This window comes from Delphinapterus leucas, chromosome 19, assembly GCF_059928025.1.
Source record: "Delphinapterus leucas isolate spDelLeu-1000000601 "Yukka" chromosome 19, BTC_Dleu_Yukka2, whole genome shotgun sequence".
NCBI classification, from domain to species: Eukaryota; Metazoa; Chordata; class Mammalia; order Artiodactyla; family Monodontidae; genus Delphinapterus; species Delphinapterus leucas.
This window is the reverse complement of record NC_143147.1, coordinates 16,508,159-16,528,751: the sequence shown is the minus strand read 5'-3', so window position 1 is coordinate 16,528,751 and position 20,593 is coordinate 16,508,159. Positions and strand designations below refer to the sequence as shown.

The 20,593-nt window shown below is 46.4% G+C and overlaps 1 protein-coding gene and 2 non-coding genes across 3 annotated transcripts; 2 read left to right on the top strand and 1 right to left on the bottom strand.

Moving 5' to 3' along the window:
* Positions 1–1,256: 1,256 nt before the first annotated feature.
* TRNAE-UUC (transfer RNA glutamic acid (anticodon UUC)) lies at positions 1,257–1,329 on the top strand. Its single transcript has one exon. It is a non-coding gene; the product is annotated as a tRNA-Glu (tRNA).
* Positions 1,330–11,767: 10,438 nt separating this feature from the next.
* Positions 11,768–19,766, top strand: ALOX15 (arachidonate 15-lipoxygenase). The gene is given in 15 exon segments (XM_022596137.3): positions 11,768–11,943; positions 13,494–13,698; positions 13,971–14,052; positions 14,137–14,259; positions 14,419–14,519; positions 14,712–14,875; positions 15,742–15,880; positions 16,036–16,250; positions 17,519–17,605; positions 17,709–17,787; positions 17,790–17,877; positions 18,030–18,151; positions 18,725–18,825; positions 18,939–19,106; positions 19,217–19,766. Coding segments are annotated over 15 exon segments (1,989 nt in total). The 5' UTR covers positions 11,768–11,808; the 3' UTR covers positions 19,397–19,766.
* Positions 15,144–15,216, bottom strand: TRNAG-CCC (transfer RNA glycine (anticodon CCC)). Its single transcript has one exon. It is a non-coding gene; the product is annotated as a tRNA-Gly (tRNA).
* Positions 19,767–20,593: the final 827 nt, after the last annotated feature.

The window sequence follows — 20,593 nt, the reverse complement described above, 5'->3', positions numbered from 1 at the left end:
CAGCACGTAAAAAATGTAATAATCACACACAAGAGGAGTTCATCCTGGGAATGCAAGGCTGGTAATATACGGTTGAAAATCAATCAATGAAATTTACCATCTTAACAGAGTAAAGAAAAAAATTCGTGTGATCATCTCAATACATGAAGAAAAGGCATGTGACGATATCCATTCATGATAACTGTCAGCAAAATATGAACAGAAGGGAACTTCCTCAACCCGATGAAGTTGAAAACCTATGATTCACATCATATTTAATCATGAAATACTGAATGCTTTTCCCCAACATCAGGCACAAGGGAAAGTTGTCCATTCTCACGGCAACTATTCAACATCATTGGAAGTTTTAGCCAGTGCAGTAATGCAAGAAAATAAATAAAAGATACACTGATTGGAAAGGAAGAAATAAAATTGTCCTCATTTCCATTTGATATGATTATCTACATAGAAAATTCAAAGAATCTACAAAAAAGCTCCCGCAACTAATAAGTATGCTTTTCAAGACTGCACGATGCATGATCAATATACAAAAAGTTAATCGTATTTCTATATAGTAGCAATGAACAATTGGAATGCGAAATAAGAAAGAACAATTTGCAACCACACCAGAAAAAAGAAATACTTAGTAGGTATAAATCTAACAAAACATGTACATGATCTCTATGCTGGAATCTATAGAATACTAATTAAAGAAATCAAAACAGACCAAATAAATGGAGAGGTATACTTTGTTCATGGATTGGAAGACTCAATAATGTTAAATATCATTTCTCCTCAATATATCTATAGATTCATGCAATCCCAATTAAAAACAACAGCAGAAATTTTTGTTAGTAATTTTTGTCAGTATCAATAAGCAGATTCTAAAATGTATAGCAAAAGGAAATAGAATAGCTAAAACAGTTTTGGGAATGAAGAACAAAGTTTCAAGACTCAGGCTACTTGATTTCAAGACTTTCTATTAAGCTGCAGTAATCAAGTCAGTGTGGTATTGGCTGAAAGATAAGATCATAGAATAAAGTAGGTTGTCCAAAAATAGACACAAATATAGTTAGCTGAGTTTTGGCAAAGATGCAAAGGCAATTCAATTGAGAAAAAAGTACTTTTCAAGAAGAGGTGCTGGAACACCATTTCCATATGCAATCCACAGGCAAAAAAAAAAAAAAAAATCAACCTTGGCTCATTCCTCCACTTTGTACAAAAATTAACTTGGAATAGATCACAGACCTAAATATAAAATGTGAAAAAATGGGAATTCCCTGGTGGTCCAGTGGTTAGGACTTGGCACTTTCACTGCCATGGGCCCAGGTTCAATCCCTGGTCAGGGAACTAAGATCCTGCAAGACACGTGGTGTGGCCAAAAAAGAAAAAAAAAAAAAAAGGGAAAAAGTAAAACTTCTAGAAGAAAACATAGGAGAGAATCTTTATGACCTTTTGTTAGACACAGGCAAACACAATCTGTAAAAGAGAAAAATAAACTTTACCTCCTCATAATTAAAAACTCCTTCTCTGCTGAAAACACTGTTAAGAGATGAAAAGACACCCTCACTTCCTGAGACCTTGCTTGTTGGGAGAAAGTATTTGCAAATCACATACCTTATAAAGGTCTTATATCTAGAATATATAAATTACTCCCAGAACAACAATGAGAAAACAAGAAACTCAATAAAAAATGGGCAAAAGTTTGAAAAGATACTTCCCCCAAAAAGATATACAAGTGTCAAATAAGGACATGAACAGATGCTCAGTATAATTAGACATCAGCAAAATGTAAATTACAAGCACAATGGCATACTTCTATACACCTACTAGAATGGCCAACACTACCCTGCCACAAGTCACCCCGTCTCCCCTAAGCTGTACTGGTGAAGATGCACAGCAACTGGAACTCTCATGCATTGCTAGTGAGAGACTGAATCTACAAAAGGACAATGGCCAGAATCATATAAAGGAACAGAGCCATGACCACTGGAGCAACCAGCCAGAGACATTAAACCACACCTCTGAAGCAACCAGTCTAGAAAGCCAACCCACAACCTCTGCAGTAATTTGCCCCAAATGGTCAGGACTTGGTCAATAACCTCCGGCTTCCCTAATTTTTGCCCCTGCTTCCAATTTAGGACCAACCACAGAAAGACATACAGGCCCCCCTAACCAATCACATAGGATGCCCCACTTCTAGTTAGCTCTGGGCCTACAGCCTTTGCAAGGCCAACAGCCTCCAATCAGGAAACACCTGAAGCCATCCCTTTTTCCCATTGTAAAGTTTTGAACTACCCCGCCTGCCACACACAAGCGATAGTGGCTGACTCCCTTGCCATATAGTAAGCTCTGAGTAAACAGCCTCTGTTTGCTCTCATTTGGGCGATCTTTGTTTATTTCCCCACTGGTGGGAATGCAAATTTTCATGGCCTAGAGAAATCCACAGGTTCCACAAATTTCTGTGGAAGTCTTCAGACTAGCAGTCTCACTATAACTCTGGCCTCTAATCCCAGCTCCCAACATGGGGTCTCTGAATGGTCATTGAATAAACTTAGATGCAAAATTCGGTTCACATCAGATCACATCACATCAAGTGTTTCATAACATTTATGAATGGAGGAAACACATCATGCAGCACAGGGCATTCAGCGATCTCTTTGCCCTCCCATATCCTGCTACCTTTCTCCCACGACAGTTAGGAGAAATATTTATAATGAATTAAGTTACACAACTGGGGCACTTCCCTGGTGGCTCAGTGGTTAAGAATCTGCCTGCCAATGCAGCAGCACAGGTTAGAGCCCTGGTCTGGGAAGATTGCACATGCCGCAGAGCAACTAAGCCCGTGCACCACAACTACTGAGCCTGCGCTCTAGAGCTTGCAAGCCACAACTACTGAAGCCCACGTGCCACAACTACTGAAGCCCGTGCACCGAGAGCCCGTGCTCAGCAACAATAGAATCCCCCAAAATGAGAAGCCCGCGTGCCACAACGAAGAGTAGCCTCCGCTCGTTGCAACTAGAGAAAAGCCCGCATGCAGCAACAAAGACCCCATGCAGCCAAAAATAAATAAATAAATAATAAAATAAATAGATAAACAAGAACCTTGAGGATATTAAAAAAAAATTACACAGATGGGTCCCACTTTGATGGAATAATACTTGTAAAATACAATGTTAACATATGTTAAGGTCCTGATACTTCCTTCCACAATTTCAGCTGGCCCTACTATACTGGAGCCTCAGTTTTGGATTTTTGAGTTCCAAAAGCCTGGACGTAAAGGGATTGGGAATGACTCCTGTGCATAGATGATGGCTGTGGGAAAAGATAAGCCATGCCTGTACCTTTGATTGCAGCCAACGGGTCACCTATCGACTGTTTGCCCTAAAACCCTGCTTAGCCCCTGTCTGAAATATCTCAGGTGGGTGGCCCTTCTTACTACATCAGTGTTATTTGTTAATTGCTTTGCTGATTGATCACTTTTCTAACAGCACTTCCATGGACTTGGTTCAGTCTTCTATCTTTTTCAACACTTGGAGTTTCACTCCGCAGCCAATTAGATGGGCGAGGTTGGTAGCTGGTACTAATAAGGGAGGAATGTATATGAATAAGGACTAATTTTGTAAGTGGTCAGTTCATCATGAATACTTCCTGGCTTTACATAAGCTTATGAGTTTGGGGATTCAGAAAATAAGTATGTGGACCATATGAGTTATTTATTGCTACATTATCATTACCTCAGTGGCTTAGGGCAACAAATACTTATGACCTCATACAATTTCTGAGAGTCAGGTGGTTCTAGCTCAGGTCTCTCATGAGGTTTCAGTCAAGGTGTTGGCTGGGGCTGTAGTCATCTGAAGGCTTAACTGGGGCTGGAGGAACTCACTCACATGGGTCTTGTCTGGAGGTCTGTTTTTCACTGGCTTGTGGCAGGAGAGCTCAGTTTATTGCCATGTGGAGTGCTCCATAGAGTTTCTTTTCTTTTTAAAAAAAATAAATTTATTTATTTATTTATTTTTGGCTGCGTTGGGTCTTCAGGCTTTTCTCTAGTTGCGGTGAGTGGGAGCTGCTCTTCATCGTGGTGCGTGGGCTTCTCATTGCAGTGGCTTCTCTGGCTGTGGAGCACGGACTCTAGGCATGCGGGCTTCAGTAGTTGTGGCTCGTGGGCTCTAGAGCACAGGCTCAGCAGTTATGGTACACAGGCTTAGGTGTTCTGTGGCATGTGGGATCTTCCCAGACCAGGGCTCGAACCTGTGTGCCCTGCATTGGCAGGCGGATTCTTAACCACTGTGCCACCAGGGAAGTCCCATAGAGTTTCTTAATTGTCCTCATGACATAACAGCTGACTTCTCCCAGAAAAGCAGCTGAAGAGACACAGAGAGAAGGAGAGAAGGGGAGAGAGAAAGAGAGATGTCTTTTAGCTTCAGAAGTCATATACCATCACTTCTGCCATAGTCTATTGGTTACAAAGACCAACCCTGATACAGTTTGGGAGGAGACTACGCAAGGGCATGAATACCATGAGCTGTGGGTCCCTGGGGACTGTTCTGGAGACTGGCTACCACTGTATGCCCTCTGGCCCCCAACAATTCATATTTCTTCCACATGCCAAATACACTCATCCCCTGTCAAGGCACCACAAAGTCTAATCCCGTTATAGCATCAGCCTGAAGTCCAGAATTTCATCATCTAAATCAGGCCTAGGTATAGATAAGGTTTCTCAAGTATATATTCTTTTTTATTTTTAATAAATTTATGTATTTATTTTTTAAATTTTTGGCTGCATTGGGTCTTCATTGCTGCGTACGGGCTTTCTCTAGCTGTGGCGAGTGGGGGCTACTCTTCATTGTGGTGCATGGGTTTCTCATTTCGGGGGCTGCTCTTGTTGCAGAGCACAGGCTCTAGGCACGGGGGCTTCAGTAGTTGTGGCATGCAGGCTCAGTAGTTGTGGCACACAGGCTGTAGAGCGCAGGCTCAGGAGTTGTGGTGCACAGGCTTAGTTGCTCCATGGCATTTGGGATCTTCCTGGACCAGGGATCGATCCTGTGTCCCCTGCACTGGCAGGCAGATTCTTAACCACTGTGTCACCAGAGAAGTCCCTCAAGTATATATTCTTAAGTACAGTTTCTCCAGTGAAATTCCTCACCTTCTGAAGACCTGTGAACTAAAGAGAAAGTCATCAAAAAAAAAAAAAAAAAAAAGAGAAAGTCATCTGCCTCCCTCCCCCACCATACAGTGGTGGACTAGGCATAGGATAACATAGTCATTCCTATTCAAAAAGCGGGGAGAGGGCAGACAGCAGAAGCAAGAAGAACTACAATCCTGCAGCCTGTGGAACAAAAACCACATTCACAGAAAGATAGACAAGATGAAAAGGCAGAGGGCTATGTACCAGATGAAGGAACAAGATAAAACCCCAGAAAAACAACTAAATGAAGCGGAGATAGGCCACCTTCCAGAAAAAGAATTCAGAATAATGATAGTGAAGATGATCCAGGACCTCAGAAAAAGAATGGAGGCAAAGATCAAGAAGACTCATGAAGTGTTTAACAAAGACCTAGAAGAATTAAAGAATAAACAAACAGGGCTTCCCTGGTGGCGCAGTGGTTGGGAGTCCACCTGCCGATGCAGGGGACGTGGGTTCGTGCCCCGGTCCGGGAAGATCCCACATGCCGCGGAGCGACTGGGCCCGTGAGCCACGGCCGCTGAGCCTGCGCTTCCGGAGCCTGTGCTCTGCAATGGGAGAGGCCACAACAGTGAGAGGCCCGCGTACCGCAAAAAAAAAAAAAAAAAAAAAAAAAAAAAAGAATAAACAAACAGAGATGAACAATACAATAGCTGAAATGAAAAATACACTAGAAGGAGTCAATAGCAGAATAACTGAGGCAGAAGAATGGATAAGTGACCTGGAAGACAGAACGGTGGAATTCACTGTTGCAGAAGAGAATAAAGAAAAAAGAATGAAAAGAAATGAAGACAGCCTAAGAGACCTCTGGGACAACATTAAACGCAACAACATTAGCATTATAGGGGTCCCAGAAGGAGAAGAAAGAGAGAAAGGACCTGAGAAAATATCTGAAGAGATTATAGTCGAAAACTTCCCTAACATGGGAAAGGAAATAGCCACCCAAGTCCAGGAAGTGCAGAGAGTCCCATATGGGATAAACTCAAGGAGAAACACACCAAGACACATAGTAATCAAATTGGCAAAAATTAAAGACAAAGAAAAATTATTGAAAGCAGCAAGGGAAAAACAACAAATAACATACAGGGGACTCCCCTAAGGTTAACAGCTGATTTCTCAGCAGAAACTCTACAAGCCAGAAGGGAGTGGCATGACATATTTAAAGTGATGAAAGGGAAGAACCTGCAACCAAGCCTACTCTACCCAGCAAGAATCTCATTCAGATTCGATGGAGAAATCAAAAGCTTTACAGACGAGCAAAAGCTAAAAGAATTCACAACCACCAAACCAGCTCTACAACAAATGCTAAAGGAACTTCTCTAAGTGGGAAACACAAGAGAAGAAAAGGACCTACACAAACAAACCCAAAACAATTAAGAAAATGGTAATAGGAACATACATATCGATAATTACCTTAAACGTGAATGGATTAAGTACTCCAACCAAAAGACACAGGCTTGCCGAATGGATACAAAAACAAGACCCATATATATGCTGTCTACAAGAGACCCACTTCAGACCTAGGGACACATACAGACTGAAAGTGAGGGGATGGAAAAAGATATTCCATGCAAATGGAAATGAAAAGAAAGCTGGAGTAGCAGTACTCATATTAGATAAAATAGACTTTAAAATAAAGAATGTTACAAGAGACAAGGAAGGACACTACATAATGATCAAGGGATCAATCCAAGAAGATATAACAATTACAAATACATATGCACCCAACATAGGAGCACCTCAATATATAATGCAACTTGCTAACAGCTATAAAAGAGGAAATCCACAGTAACACAATAACAGTGGAGGACTTTAACACCTCACTTACACCAATGGACAGATCATCCAAACAGAAAATTAATAAGGAATCCCAAGCTTTAAAAGACACAATAGACCAGATAGATTTAATTGATATTTATAGGACATTCCATCCAAAAACAGCAGATTACACTTTCTTCTCAAGTGCGCATGGAACATTCTCCAGGATAGATCACATCTTGGGTCACAAATCAAGCCTCAGTAAATTTAAGACAATTGAAATCATATCAGGCATCTTTTCTGACCACAACGCTATGAGATTAGAAATCAATTACAGGGAAAAAACTGTAAAAAACAGAAACACATGGAGGCTAAACAATATGTTACTAAATAACCAAGAGATCACTGAAGAAATCAAAGAGGAAATCAAAAAAATACCTAGAGACAAATGACAATGAAAACACGATGATCCAAAATCTATGGGATGCAGCAAAAGCAGTTCTACGAGGGAATTTTATAGCAATACAAGCCTACCTCAAGAAACAAGAAATATCTCAAATAAACAATCTAACCTTACACCTAAAGGAACTAGAGAAAGAAGAACAAACAAAACCCAAAGTTAGCAGAAGGAAAGAAATCATAAAGATCAGAGCATAAATAAATGAAATAGAAACAAAAAAAACAATAGCAAAGATCAATAAAACTAAAGGCTGGTTCTTTGAGAAGATAAACAAAATTGATAAACCATTAGCCAGACTCATCAAGAAAAAGAGGGAGAGGACTCAAATCAATAAAATTAGAAATGAAAAAGGAGAAGTTACAACAGACACCACAGAAATACAAATCAACCTAAGAGACTACTACAAGCAATGCTATGCCAATAAAATGGACAACCTGGAAGAAATGGACAAATTATCAGAAAGGTATAACCTTCCAAGACAGAACCAGGAAGAAATAGAAAATATGAACAGACCAATAAGAAGTCATGAAATAGAAACTGTGATTAAAAATCTTCCAACAAACAAAAGTCCAGGACCAGATGGCTTCACAGGTAAATTCTATCAAACATTTAGAGAAGAGCTAACACGCATCCTTCTCAAACTCTTCCAAAAAACTGAAGAGGAAGAAACACTCCCAAACTCATTTTACGAGGCCACCATCACCCTGATACCAAAATCAGACAAAGATACCACAAAAAAAGAAAATTACAGACCAATATCACTGATGAATATAGATGCAAAAATCCTCAACAAAATACTAGCAAACAGAATCCAACAACATATTAAAAGGATCATACACTGTGATCAAGTGGGCTTTATCCCAGGGATGCAAGGATTCTTCAGTATATGCAAATCAATCAATGTGATACACCATATTAACAACTTGAAGAATAAAAACCAGATGATCATCTCAATAGATGCAGAAAAAGCTTTTGACAAAGTTCAACACCCATTTATGATAAAAACTCTCCAGAAAGTGGGCATAGAAGGAACCTACCACAACATAATATACGACAAACCACAGCAAACATCATTCTCAACGGTGAAAAACTGAAAGCATTTCCTCTAAGATCAGGAACGAGACAAGGATGTCCACTCTCACCACTATTATTCAACATAGTTTTGGAAGTCCTAGCCACGGCAATCAGAGAAGAAAAAGAAATAAAAGGAATCCAAGTTGGAAAAGAAGAAGTAAAACTGTCACTGTTTGCAGATGACATGATACTATACATAGAGAATCCTAAAGATGCCACCATAAGACTACTAGAGCTAATCAATGAATTTGGTAAAGTTGCAGGATACAAAATTAGTGCACAGAAATCTCCTGCATTCCTATACACTAATGATGAAAAATCTGAAAGAGAAATTAAGGAAACACTCCCATTTACCACTGCAACAAAAAGAATAAAATACCTAGGAATAAACCTACCTAGGGAGACAGAAGACCTGTATGCAGAAAACTATAAGACACTGATGAAAGTAATTTTAAAGATGATACAAACAGATGGAGAGATATATACCATGTTCTTGGACTGGAAGAATCAATATTGTGAAAATGACTATACTACCCAAAGCAACCTATAGATTCAATGCAATCCCTATCAAATTACCAATGGCATTTTTTACAGAACTAGAACAAAAAATCTTAAAATTTGTATGGAGACACAAAAACCCCAAATAGCCAAAGTGGTCTTGAGGGAAAAAAACAGAGCTGGAGGAATCAGACTTCCTGACTTCAGACTATACTACAAAGCTACAGTAATCAAGACAATATGGTACTGGCACAAAAACAGAAATATAGATCAATGGAACAGGATAGAAAGCCCAGAGATAAACCCATGCACCTGTGGTCAACTAATCTATGACAAAGGAGGCAAGGATATACAATGAAGAAAAGACAATCTCTTCAATAAGTGGTGCTGGGAAAACTGGACAGCTACATGTAAAAGAATGAAATTAGAACACTCCATAACACCATACATAAAAATAAACTCAAAATGGATTAGAGACCTAAATGTAAGACTGGACACTATAAAACTCTTAGAGGAAAACATAGGAAGAACACTCTTAATCACAGCAAGATCTTTTTTTTTTTGCAGTACACGGGCCTCTCACTGTTGTGGCCTCTCCCGTTGCGGAGCACAGGCTCCGGACGCGCAGGCTCAGCAGCCATGGCTCACGGGCCCAGCCGCTCCACGGCATGTGGGATCTTCCCGGACCGGGGCACGAACCCGTGTCCCCTGCATCGGCAGGCGGATTCTCAACCACTGCGCCACCAGGGAAGCCCACAAGATCTTTTTTGATCCACCTCCAAGAGTAATGGAAATAAGAACAAAAATAAACAAATGGGACCTAATGAAACTTAAAAGTTTTTGCACAGCAAAGGAAACCATAAACAAGATGAAAAGACAACCCTCAGAATTGGAGAAAATATTTGCAAACGAATCAACTGACAAAGGATTAATCTCCAAAATATATAAACAGCTCATGCAGCTCAATATTAAAAAAACAAACAACCCAATCCAAAAATGGGCAGAAGACCTAAAGAGACATTTCTCCAAAGACATACAGATGGCCAAGAAGCACATGAAAAGCTGCTCAACATCACTAATTATTAGAGAAATGCAAATCAAAACTACAATGAGGTATCACCTCACACCAGTTAGAATGGGCATCATCAGAAAATCTACAAACAACAAATGCTGGAGAGGGTGTGGAGAAAAGGGAACCCTCTTGCACTGTTGGTGGGAATGTAAATTGATACAGCCACTACGGAGAACAGTATGGAGGTTCCTTACAAAACTAAAAATCGAATTACCATATGACCCAGCCATCCCCCTACTGGGCATATACCCAGAGAAAACCATAGTCCACTCTTTCAGCTATTTTTCTATGATTATTGTGGACACAGTTTATGCTCATTGTTGATAGAGTTTTTAAAGTTTGTGGATAACTTTTGTCCATGGAGAGAATACTCCAAAAATATTGGTACTTTATTTAATACTCGATTTTTAAAACATTTATCTATAAACAGAACTTTGAAAAATAAATTTTAATATTTAAACATTGTTTGCATACTTTATTAAATTTCCTTAAATAATCTAAACTGCAATTACAAATTTATTATGATGATTCTTTTGAATACAATTTAAACAGTACACAAAAGGAACACAAATACAATGATTACAAGACTTACTGTCATTATACGTAAATCTGTTTTAACATACCAACACCATGGATTTAGTTACTCTGTTGGTTTCTACTTGTTCTGGTCTTTCTCTAGGAATAAGATATTTTCTCAAGGTTGCTAAAATACTTCTTTTGATGTTTTCTTGGTGTTACCAAAATCTTGCCAGATTCCCTCATATCCCACAAAGAATATTGTCTCAGATCCTTGAATGCACTGAGGCTACAGAATAGGGCTTCTCAGCAGATTGATTCACACTTGGGGCTCTGAAGCTTGTTGTTTCTTCCAAGGAGCTATCTTTGCTCCAGTAAAACTTCTCCTGTTACCCCCAATAGTCTTTTAATGTTTGCATCTTCTACATAAGTTTTTAATTTCTGCAACCTCTTTCTCCTCTGAAATGATGGATTCCTTTAGTTTCACTTGGCTAGAGTTATGGAACTCCTGGTTTTGTCATTATGATAATTGACTTGCTTTGTTAGTATTATTAAAAAATTATGCGTGCATTCCTAATGTCTTATGGTTAAGGTGGCGTCTAGTGGATTTTGCTTCTCTTTAGCACATTTGGCTAATTCAGCATCTCAGGACTCCCTTTCTCCTTGGTCACAGAGTGTGAGTACCAGCGTTGGTTAACTGGTTGGATCTCCTTTCTACCTGGTTATCATGTGCAGCCACATGGCGCTGATCAGTCCTTCCTGTTCTTGGAACAGTTATTTTTTCCTGGGACTACTTGGCTCCCAAATGCTGCTGGGTCCCGTCTCCTTGCCGTCTTCATCCTCCCTTGCAGCCTTGAGCACGACCCTTGGCAGTGGTGAACCAACTTGTGAGGCGCACGCGCGCGCGCGCGCGCTTAGATGGAGGGGGCCTCCAGCCACTCCCACCATCTGTCTTCCGGGCCAGGGGTCGATTCCTTCTTCCTGCATGTTTTCTGCTCAAATCCGCATCTGCTTCCCCCTACCATCCTCCTCCCACCTCTGCGCCCTCTACCCTCCCCCGGGGGGCCCCGCCTTCTTGGAGTCAGGGCTGAGCTCTGGGCTGCGCGGAGCTGAGAACCCCAGAGCGCGGACAGGCGGGGTTGGTTGGAGACCTGTCACCCACATCCCGAACTCCGCCAGGCTTCGGAGGGGCGTGGTCTCGGGCCCAGTTATTTAGTGCATCCACTCTTCTTCCCGCTCAGAAGGGGCGAAACTTCTTTGGGCAAGATGGGTCTCTACCGCGTCCGCGTGTCCAGCGGGTCCTCGCTCTGCGCGGGCTCCAACAAAAAGGTGCAGCTGTGGCTGGTCGGCCAGCACGGGGAGGTGGCGCTCGGGTGGCGCCTGCGGCCGATGAGGGGCAAGGTGAGCTGGCCGGAGCCGAACGGGGTGGGCTGCGCCCCTGGCCCCAAGGCCCACAAGTCCCCTGGAAGAGACGCGCCGCAGCCGGCCTCCAGCTCCTCCCGGCGGCTACGGGCGCACGCCCCACGCGCGGAGAGGGCTAGGAGACCGCGAGAGTAAAGCGCTTTAGGGCGGGACGGCACACGGTAACTGCTCAATAAATGTTCCCGCCGCCCACCCTCCTTGGAATTGGGATAGTCTTGCGCGCCCGTCGTTCCACAGAAGTCTGTATTTGGAAACTCAGGGGTCCTTAGAGCGGCCGTCCGTCTCCTGTCTCCTCTTCTTAAAAGCTACTATTTCAGATCTTCACGGATCTTCTCCGACCTTGCGGGCTTTATCTCTGGGATGTGGCGGGGATGGGGACGCAGGAAGAGGGGGGAGAAGAAGCCAAGTGATGAGAGCACTCGATTTCCCCACCCACCCCCTCTCCCGTCACATCTACCTGGTATTCGCTCCTGGCTCCTGTTACATTTTGCCTCCGCCGACCCCCAGATTCCCATCTCCCATCCAGCTCTCTCCAAGATCCCCAGATCTGATGTCTGGCCCATGGGCGCTTCAAAGGACCATGCTCAAGTGAGGTCCTCCCCTCTCCCCACGTCCCAGACCGCTCCCCTTGTATCCCCCAGGTGCACTCCCACCTCCGCCTCTCTTCGCCTCCGTCTAACCAAGAATCGATCGCTGTCCAGTCCATCTCTTAGACATCTCCGGCATCCATACCCTGATGTCCATCCCACTCTGACCACTAATGTCCCCTCGAACCTACGCCACCTTCATTCTCTTCACCCGCCTCACCGCTTGCGCCCCTGCCCTTCCAAGCCCTTCTGCAGTCAGAGCGATTTCTTCCCAATACATTCCCATCCTTAAAACATTCCTCCGACTGAAAACATGTGAATGGCTTCCGCTTACTCTCAGCACCAAGCCAAAGCTCTTGGCTTAACCTTCCAGACTTTACGATCTGGTCCTGCTCATCTGCCCACACCTCGCGCTCAGCGCTCCAGCTCCGCGACGCCGCTCGCCCGGCCTTGGCCTCTGATCTCCCCGCTTTCCCTCCCTGGCCTGCCTTTCCCCCCCCTTTTCCTCTTTCTCATTCTCCCCGGCTAAGCCCTTTGCACCTGTGCGTCTCCGCTTTGACGGGATGTCCTCGGGGAAGCTTGCTCCGGGCTGGGTGGAGCCTCTGTGGGCGCTCGGCCTTGGTGACGGGGTCGAGGGGACAATGTCTGTACACTGGTCACCAGTGCGCTCGCGGGTGCCCAGTGCGCAGCCCAACGCTCGGCGCAATCAGTGACTACAGGGAGGAGTGCCCCTCTCCACCTTCCGCCTCCCGCCTCACCCGGGGCTGAGGAACTCACGACCGAGAATGGGGTCGTGGAGCCGCCTGCTTGGTGCGCGCCCCCTTCCTCTCTGGCTCCTTTCGCGCAGCTTTCCCAGAGGCCCAGAGGGAAGGGCGTCCAGAGCTCAGTCCGAGGATTCCTTCCAGAGAGCCCCTCTTGTTGACCCTCTTTTGTCGCGGGCAGGAGGCGGAATTCGAGGTGGACGTGTCAGAGTACCTGGGGCCGCTGCTGTTCGTGAAACTGAGCAAATGGCACCTCCTTCAGGATGACGCGTGGTTCTGCAACTGGATCTCCGTGCAGGGCCCCGGGGCCAGTGGGGACGAGTTCAGGTTCCCATGCTGCCGCTGGCTGGAGGGCAAAGGCATCCTGAGCCTACCCGAGGGCACTGGTGAGCAGCGGGGGGGCTTGGGGGTGTGAGAGGCCTCCGGGGGCACGAGAGAAGTTGGGGGTGGGGGAGCGAAGAAGGGGGCGTGGTCTTTGGGGGTCACGGAAGAGGCGGGATGCTGGAGCTGGCACAGAGCAGCATGGAGACTGGGGGTGTGCAGTGATGCTGAAGGGCCAGGGGCCAGCCGCAAGGGCGGGCTGAGGGACCCTTGGCAGGGACAGGGGAGAGGCTCTCAGGAGGAGCCTCATGGCCCATGCCCTCCTCCCCACTTCTAGGTCACACAGTGGTCGACGACCCTCAAGGCCTGTTCAAGAAACACAGGGAGGAGGAACTGGAAGAGAGAAGGAAGCTGTACTGGTCTGCCCCACTCCCACTTCCTGACCCCCCAGGGAGCCACTGACCCTTCCCCAGTACCAATGCCTGGTTTCATTTCCACCGCAGGTGGGGTAACTGGAAGGATGAGTTAATCCTGAATATGGCCGGGGCCACAATATGTGACCTCCCCATAGATGAGAGGTTTCTGGAGGACAAAAGAATTGACTTTGAGGCTTTGCTGGTCAAGGGGTAAGAACAAGGCATGCTGGGTGACAGGGGGCTGTCCTGGTCCAGTGGAGGCCAGTGGGTTTATGGACTTCACAGGGCTGGACCAGCCCAAGGTGGATGCGTGGGGTTGTAATGTTTGATTCTGAGAATAACAAACTCTTCGCCCATCCTTCCCTGAAGGCTGGCAGACCTAGCCATCAAAGACTCTTCAAATATTCTGACTAGCTGGAACAGTCTGGATGACTTCAACAGGATTTTCTGGTGTGGCCAGAGCAAGTTGGCTGGATAGTGCCCCTACCCCAGTATTTCTCTCGGGACCCTTACCCCCAGATCCTACCCAGTCTAGGGAACCATGGTTGGGAGACCAGAGGCCTGGGCCCTTCCAATAGGCTGGGGTCAAGTGGGAATGCTTTGGTGGGGGTTGGAAAGACCAGGAGCTCAGATCCCACAGAAAACTGCACAAATGCCATCCCCAGAGTGGGTGCGGGACTCCTGGAAGGAGGATGCCTTATTTGGGTACCAGTTTCTCAATGGCTCCAACCCCATGTTGCTGAGATGCTCCAATCACCTTCCTGCCCGCCTAGAGTTTCCTCCAGGGATGGAGGAGCTGCAGGCCCAGCTGGAGAAGGAGCTCCAGGTATGGACGTAAGAGCCCTAAGGAGACCACACAGTGAAATGGGGGTGGGGTGTTTGCACTGCTGCGGGGTCTACCATGGGCCCAGCTTGCTGCCAAATGGCGAGATGGGATTCTACAGCAGAAATCTTTTTTTTTTAAATATTTATGTATGTATGTATTTATTTAGCTGTGCCGGCTCTTAGTTGTGGCATGTGGGATCTTCGTTGCAGCACGTGGGATCTTTAGTTGTGGCATGCGGGCTCCTTTAGTTGCAGCATACGGGATCTAGTTCCCTGACCAGGGATTGAACCTGGGCCCCCTGCATTGGGAGCGCAGAGTCTTAACCACTGGACCACCAGGGAAGTCCCTACAACAGAAATCTTGAGTGATCCTGGAGGGGTGCCCCTCCATGGCTTTCCCCTTCTAAGGAGAATAGCGTGCTGTGGAGGAAGAGTATGTGATGGGTGACAGAGACAGAGTCAAAATGAAAAGCTGTAACTGGGTGCTAGGGACTTAGGGAGAGTGTGGAGTAAGAGAATCAGGGTCAGGGCTGGGGCTGTTGATGGGGAGTCAGCATGGAACTAATAAGAGAAAACGCATGGGATTTAGGGTGAGACAGACTTGAGCTTGAATCCTGGCTCTGCTGTTTATAAGCTGTGTGACTTCAGGCAAGATATCTATCCTCTCTGATCATCTGTTTCCTCTTTTATAGAACTGGGGCTAATTCAAGTGCATCTAAGAATTATATGAGGCAATAAGCACATGATCCATCACCTGGTAGGAAGTAGGTGATGGAGACAAATTAGTTTCCTTCTTCCTTCGGGGAATCAGAGTGGGAAGAAGATGTCTTATGCTGATAGCAGCCCTTGCTCTCTGCCCCCATCCAGGGAGGCACACTATTTGAAGCTGACGTCTCCTTGCTGGATGGGATCAAGGCCAACGTCATCCTGTGTAGCCAGCAGTACCTGGCTGCTCCTCTGGTTATGCTGAAACTGCAGCCTGATGGGAAACTCTTACCCATGGTCATCAGGTGAGAGGACCCAGGCTGTAAGGGAGCGGCAGCCGTCAGATGGAGAACGCTAAGCAACTTTGGAGGAAGAGGAAGAGCTTAAGCACGCAAGGGAAGGGGAGTCTGTTGTGCACTGGCCCTCACCCCTCCCAAATCCCACTTCTGTCCCTCTTCCAGCTCCAACTGCCATGCAAGGGGTCTCTCCCACCACTGCTTTTCCTGCCCATGGATCCCCCGATGGCCTGGCTCCTGGCCAAATGCTGGGTCTGCAGCTCTGACTTCCAGCTTCACGAGGTGCAGTCTCATCTCCTAAGGGGACACTTGGTGGCTGAGGTCATTGCTGTGGCCACCATGAGGTGCCTTCCATCGATACATCCTATGTTCAAGGCAGCACTTTATCCCCCCCTCCTCCCCCGCTCTCTGCCCCACAGAGTGGTCCCACCTCTGGAAGCACCTTCTCTGTGGAATCTCAGCTTTTGGGAAGAAGCAACCAATAAAAGACAAATGAACAATGGCGCGAGAGCATGGCTTGCTCTGCATTTCTAACAGGGTGATATCACTTCCCAGAGGAGGTGGAAATGATTCATTGATGGGGTGGAGAGTGGTGGGAGGGTGAGGGAGTGGGGGGCAGGAAGTCTTACTCTTTTTATGTATAAAGCACAGATACACATGCAGTATATAAACAGAATACACAAATGACTGAGGATTCCACCCAGGGAGAGGGGACCATGCAAATAATATAAAAGATTTTTCCAGCCAGTTTTGAAGGGTTCCCAGATAGTAACACATAGGCCAGTTAGAGGGGCTCAGGTCAGCGACAGTAGCTGACAGAACAGAGTGTTCGTCCATTAACGTTTTTCCTGGGTGTCTCCGATGGGGCAAATAACCATTCTAGATGCCGGTGCTAAGCAAGACAGCCAAGGTCCTATCTCTGGGGATTTTCCTATCCATTAAGGGCTAACAGACGGTGAAGACTGTATTGGAATAGATCAGCTGTGGTGAGCACACTGCAGAGAATCAGAGCAGGGTGATGTGATAGTGAGTTTAGACTGGGTGGTCAGGATAGGCTCCTTTCAGGAGGTGACAGAGAGCATGAAATTACACAGAGCCAGCCATGAGCAGAGCACGGGGCACATTGCTCTAGGCAGGGGGAACAGCTTAGTGCCAAGGTCCTGACTCAGGAACAAGCTTGGAGTGTTTGAAGGACAGAAAGAAGGTGAGTATAATGGACAAAGCTGAGGGTAGGAGATGAAGTTCTGGAGGTAGCAGATTAGACCATGTTCTGGAGGGCAAAAAATTATTTTTATGTATAAAGCACATATATATTTACAGGAGGTAACAGATATATAGTATATCTGTAGCACTAAAAGTTCATGGGGCAGGTAAGAGTACAAAAAATATCAAAAAAGCCTCCTTGGAGAAGTGATAATGAAAACAAAGGTGGAGAAACATTGAGAAGACCATGAAGAGAAAAGGAGAACGATTTCTTTCAATGATCAAAGAGCATTAAGTCAGTGGTGTTGAGGGGCCGCTGTACTTCAGTCCCTGCTTTTCCCGAAGACCTGGTACCTTTCCTGCTTTTCAGCCCCTATTTCCTGCAGGGACGGGCCACAGCTGTCTTCTGACCCTGCCCTTCCCTGTTCCTCTCCATCCAGCTTCTCATTCTGCACATTCGATACACCATGGAAATTAACCTCAGGGCCAGGACTGGGCTGGTGGCTGATTTGGGAATTTTCGACCAGGTATGAGGAGAGAAAGGGGGCGGTTCTGGAGTTCACGCTCCCTCCGGCTCTGGCCGCGCGGGGCAGGTGGACTGGCCTGACCCCGCCTGTCCTTGCTCCTCAGGTGGTGAGCACGGGTGGGGGCGGCCACGTGGACCTGTTCAAGAGAGCAGGAGCCTTTCTAACCTATAGCTCCTTCTGCCCCTTGATGACCTGGCTGAGCGGGGGCTCTTGGGAGTCAAGTCTCCTTTCTATGTGCAAGATGCCCTTCGGCTCTGGGAAATCATCTCTCAGTGAGGTGGCAGGGGGCGGTGAGGCCCGGGAGGAAGCTGGGGAAACAGGAGGTCTGTGGCCCAGCTGGCGGGCTGCGCGGGCAAGGAGCAGAGGGCCTGGGGGCTCCCTGTCATCAGCCTCAGCTCCCCCGCCCTGACCCCTCCACTGGCAGCTACGTGGAGGGCATTGTGAGTCTCCACTATAAGACGGACAAGTCTGTGAAAGAGGATCTTGAGCTGCAGGCCTGGTGTTGAGAGATCACTGAGATTTGACTGCTAGGGGCCCAGGACCGAGGTAGGATGAGCCCCGAGACCCCAGCATATGATTCCTCCCTAGAACTTCCCCAGAATCCTCTCTACTTCTATGGAACCTTCCAGAAGCATTCCCAACCCCTGTGAAAACACCCAAAGCTTTCCCAGATTCCTTTTCCTCTCAGCTAGAAGCAGGTCTCCATCCTGTGCACTGAGAGCCCCTCTAGGTCCCAGATGCAGTGGGACCAGAGGTTGCTCATAAATGTTTAACAACTGGCTCCCTGGGGAAAAAAAAATGCCCCGATTTGTAGCATTTGCCCATTTCCATGGTGTAAATATTGCACTATGGCTACCAAGGTGATGTCAACCAGCTTGCTAAATACTTGAACATTTGACATCATTGACTCTTGTGAGCCACACCAGCACCCCACTGAGTGGGACCCTCCCAAAAGACCTCCCTGCTCCCGCCACCCCAACCCACGCTCGTCTCACTTCCCACAGTAGTTACTGAGAGTCCTTGGTCCCCTTCTTACCTCTCTTGTTCTCCTCCTCAGTCCCTCTGAACTCTGCCTCTATCCTTGGCCTCACAGCTTCTAACTCTCCTTACCCCTTGCAGGGTTTCCCATCGCCCTACAGTCCAAGGACCAGCTTTGCCACTTTGTGACCACGTGCATCTTCACCTGCACTGGCCAGTACAGCTCCAACCACCTGGGCCAGGTACTTATCATAGGGGGGGCAGCTGGGCATTTGTGCCTGGAGGGGGAAGGGGGCTGTGTGCAGGTGGTCTTAGGGGTTTTCATGTTTAGTAGACATTGACTGCCCCTCCTTAGCTCGACTGGTATGTTTGGGTCCCTAACGCACCCTGCACGATGCGGCTGCCCCTGCCAACCACCAAGGATGTGACACTGGAGACAGCGATGGCAACACTGCCCAACTTTCATCAGGCTTCTCTCCAGATGTCCATCACTTGGCAACTGGGCAGACGCCAGTCCATCATGGTGACAGCCAGGTGCCTGGGTCCCCGAGTAAGGGGGCAGGTACTGGGAGCTGCGGCACTCCAGCCTGAGGGTCAGTGAAGCTCTCAGCTGCCTTTCTCCCCTCTGTCCAGGTGGCTCTGGACCAACATGAGGAGGAGTATTTTTCGGGCCCTGAGCCCAAGGCTGCGCTGAAGAAGTTCAGGGAGGAGCTGGCTGCCCTGGAAAAGGGCATTGAGATCCGGAATGCTAAGCTGGACTTGCCCTATGAATACCTGTGGCCCAGCCTGGTGGAAAACAGTGTGGCCATATGAGTGCCCCAAGCCTTGGGTTGTTTCGGCCCCCTTCCACCCAAGCCACACCCATCCCCTAGTGCTCTCAGTCTTGCCCTCCCCAAACCCCATCCTCTTCCCAACTCCCATCGTCCCCAAAGTCACCTTTTCATTGTCTGCGCCCACCGGGAACAAATTTTACTCCAGATGCAGGACCTAGGGACCTTGCCCCTATTTCTTCCGCCTCACCCCCACCCCTTCTTCCTTGATCTTTCAGATCACCCATAGGGCAGGTTAACAGCCACATTTTTTTTTTTTTTGCGATATGCGGGCCTCTCACTGTTGTGGCCTCTCCCGTTGCAGAGCACAGGCTCCAGATGCGCAGGCTCAGTGGCCATGGCTCACGGGCCCAGCCTCTCCGCGGCATGTGGGATCTTCCCAGACCGGGGCACGAACCCTTGTTCCCTGCATCGGCAGGCAGACTCTCAACCACTGCGCCACCAGGGAAGCCCCAACAGCCACATTTATACAAACAGTTCCAAGAATAGAATAGGGTGATAATGAATGAATGAACCTTTTATGAATCAAATATGATTCTGAACCTAAATTCAGTTAATGACAGGAAAAAGATATTTTAGACTAATGAAAGAAAAGAATTTAGTCCAAACTATGCTAAATCAAATATTGGCAAAAGAGCGTACAGCACATCTTTCTAACTGGATGGGATTCACTGCTTGTCCTGAGACCAGCCACAACACAAAGCAAACCATTAACACAGCAATTCTCAAGATTTTCATTTCATGACTCACTTAGAAAGTGATAAATGGAAGTTAACTGGTTAAACTGCAGAAGCTGCTCTCAGCTGGAGGTATTTGGCCTCAGGGTTTTGCCCAAGGGATCCATATCGATAATCCATTTGCACTTCATCAGTTGGAAAGCTCCAAGTAAAAATGATTAACTGGAAAAGTACTAAAAATCTCATTATTTTAACGGGGGACAACAAAGGAGTCAATAAAATCCAACTTCTGTATCTGATTAAAAGTTTGGAAAAACAAACTTGGAAGTTTGATTTCTTAATATGATCATCTGTGGATATGGTAAAACAGAAACTAACAGTAAACACAAACCAGAACTGTTTCCTTTACAGTACGATCAAAGTTGCTTCCTGCCTCTGATTCTATTTAATTTGGCAGAAGACATATGGGTGATGCTTGGTCTGATTCTTGAAGGAAGAATAGG